At 47.5% G+C, this 2,500-nt stretch overlaps 1 protein-coding gene across 1 annotated transcript in view; it reads left to right on the plus strand.

Annotated features, from left to right (window-relative positions):
- The window catches only part of LOC122247690 (uncharacterized), a 29,081-nt gene that overhangs the window by 1,685 nt on the left and 24,896 nt on the right, over nt 1–2,500 (plus strand). Inside the window, exons 1-2 of the mRNA XM_043007197.2 lie at nt 1–1,668; nt 1,802–2,025. The exon at nt 1–1,668 is cut by the window's left edge and continues 1,685 nt beyond it. Coding sequence (XP_042863131.2) covers nt 1–1,668; nt 1,802–2,025 — 1,892 coding nt within the window. The remainder of the gene's footprint in view (nt 1,669–1,801; nt 2,026–2,500) is intronic.

A 2,500-nucleotide genomic window follows, 5' to 3' on the forward strand; every position in this document is an offset into this window, starting at 1 on the left:
AAGATGGCGTCTCACTGAAAAACTTCGTGAAAGGATCAGACTCGGGATCCCTGAAAAGCGTTGATGAAGCATCGCTAAAGAGTGCGAATTCAAAATTGACAAACGAAGCAGACACGACGTCGATTGACAGTGCAAACGCCAACCTACTAAACAGTGCAGCAACCTTGCCGTTGTGGCGTTCTGAGCTGCATTCGGGAGAGACTCATTTCATAGATCACTTGAAGAGTTCGAGAAGTATTAATACAGTGTGGGCTCGAGAAACCACAGCCGAGGATCAGGGTGTTTATATTTCTTATATTTCTCCAGAGAACCAGGGAGAATATAACGGCCTGTCAGAAGACAAGGAGGGACAAAATACACCATCAAGAAGCCAGGAAGAACGGAAGATCCCATCACCAAGCCAGGGAGGACAAAATAACCCATCAGAAAGCCAGGAAGGACAAAAGACTCCATCAGAAGAAAGCCACGGAGGGAACAAAACCCCATCAGGAGGAAGTCAGGGTGCAGACCAGACTCCACCAGGTGTTCAAGGAGGTAACAAAACCCCATCAGAAGAACAGAGTGAACATAAGAGCCCAACGGGAAGTGGAAGAAGCAGAAATACCCCCTCAGAAGGTATCAGAACACCATTAATAGATCGTGGGGGAAACAACACCCCGTCAGAAGGTCGGAGAGAATATAAAAGTCAAGCAGGAAGTCGAGGGGGAAGCAGTACCCTATCAGTAGGCCGAGGAGATAGAATTACACTTGCGGAAGTTAAAGAAGGCCACAGCATCCCGGAAAAAGACTGGGAAAGTCACAAAATCTCTTCAGTGGATTTCGGAGGCCACAATACCCCGTCAGAAGGGCTGAAGGGACTCAGCACGCCTTCAGAGGGAGACCGGGGAATTAACAGCACCCCAGTTGGCCAGAGCGGCCACAACACCCCGTCAAAAAGTCCTACTGAAAACAGTGGTCCATTAATAAGTTGGAGAGGTCTCCCGGGCCTAGAAGGAGGTCGGGAAAGTCACAACATTCCATTAGAAGGAAGTCCAGGAGGTCACAGCTCCGAGGCTGAGGGTCAAGGAAGACCCGATATCCCACCAGGGGATCAGAGAGGAAACAATTCTCCATCGGAAGACTTAGGAGGCCAAATTACTCCATCAGGAAATCAGGAAGAAGGTGTGTCTCCTGAAGAAGAAAAGGACGAAAAAGCGACGCCTTTATCCACGGGAAAAGAGGGGGAAAGGCAAAGCGCTTCTCCGGAGAAAAAAGGAGAAAGCGAAACCCAACGCAAAGCTGGCCTCGAAGCCGATGCCTCAGAAGAGGACAACATGGAATTCGAGGTAGAAATAGTGGTGATGGAACCGGGCGATAAACCGCCACGCGATCCCCCATTCTCTCGCCACCGACCGTGGAAGCGAGGCAGAACCGAGAAGGCGACAGCCAGGGCCGACCAATCTCTAGCTCCTCCGGCTGCAGACGAGCACCGACCCTCGAGGCTCCCCCGAAGAGAGGAGAGGAAGCCGCGGTCGACGTCCCTCGGGCCGAGAGTAAGGTTCATGGGCCAAAAGCACTCGTCCCAAGTCAGCAATTCCGGCGAGACTCCCAAGTCGGAGACTAGCGACGACTACCGCCGCGGGCCTCCGAAACGCTACCGTAGACTTAAGAGGAAACTCTTTAAATCAGGTCAGAGTCCTTCGACATATACTTTTTTTATAACAACCTTTCTTTCTTTCCTTCGCTTTGATATTTCTGTGGAGTGGTTTTGAAAGTTTGCGAGTAGAAGCTAAAATTTCAGCTCTCATTTGCCGCGACACAGCGAGCGTCACCAACATGGCGCAGGACGACGTCGATAGCAACGACGTGACCAACCGCCAGTCATACTCCTCTCTCCTGAAGGACATCCAGACCCTCATGGAGGAGGTGCAGAAACAGAGGAGCGAATTCCGGACTGAGATGCGGTCCCTCGCGTCCTCCATCTCCCGCAAGCACGACCAGCTCGAGGACACCGTCAAGAGGTGCGCCTGCTCGTCGGCCAAAAAGGTGACCTCCTCGCTCCCGGGGATTCTGGGGATCGGGAGGGAAAAGGAATCCCATGGTTGCTCTTTTGCTTGTGCAGAAACGTCTCTGGCTATGTACATACACGGGCGCATCACTTGTCGTTAAGCAAATTATTCGTTCTGTTTTGTTCTTAGTGTGTGCAATCATTTCTTGAGGTTTATTAATGGTATATATCCATGCTCCAGTCGGAATATATATATATATATATATATATATATATATATATATATATATATATATATATATATATATAAGTACATATATAAATGCATATACATATGCATATATATATATATATACACACATATATATATATATATATATATATATATATATATATATATATACATATATAAATACATATACATATGCATATATATATATGTATACATATATGTATACACACACACACACACACACACACACACACACACACACACACACACACACACATATA

The sequence above is a fragment of the Penaeus japonicus genome, unplaced genomic scaffold (genome assembly GCF_977035675.1).
Source record: "Penaeus japonicus unplaced genomic scaffold, GWHDUDI00000001_assembly GWHDUDI00000020, whole genome shotgun sequence".
Lineage (NCBI taxonomy): Eukaryota > Metazoa > Arthropoda > Malacostraca > Decapoda > Penaeidae > Penaeus > Penaeus japonicus.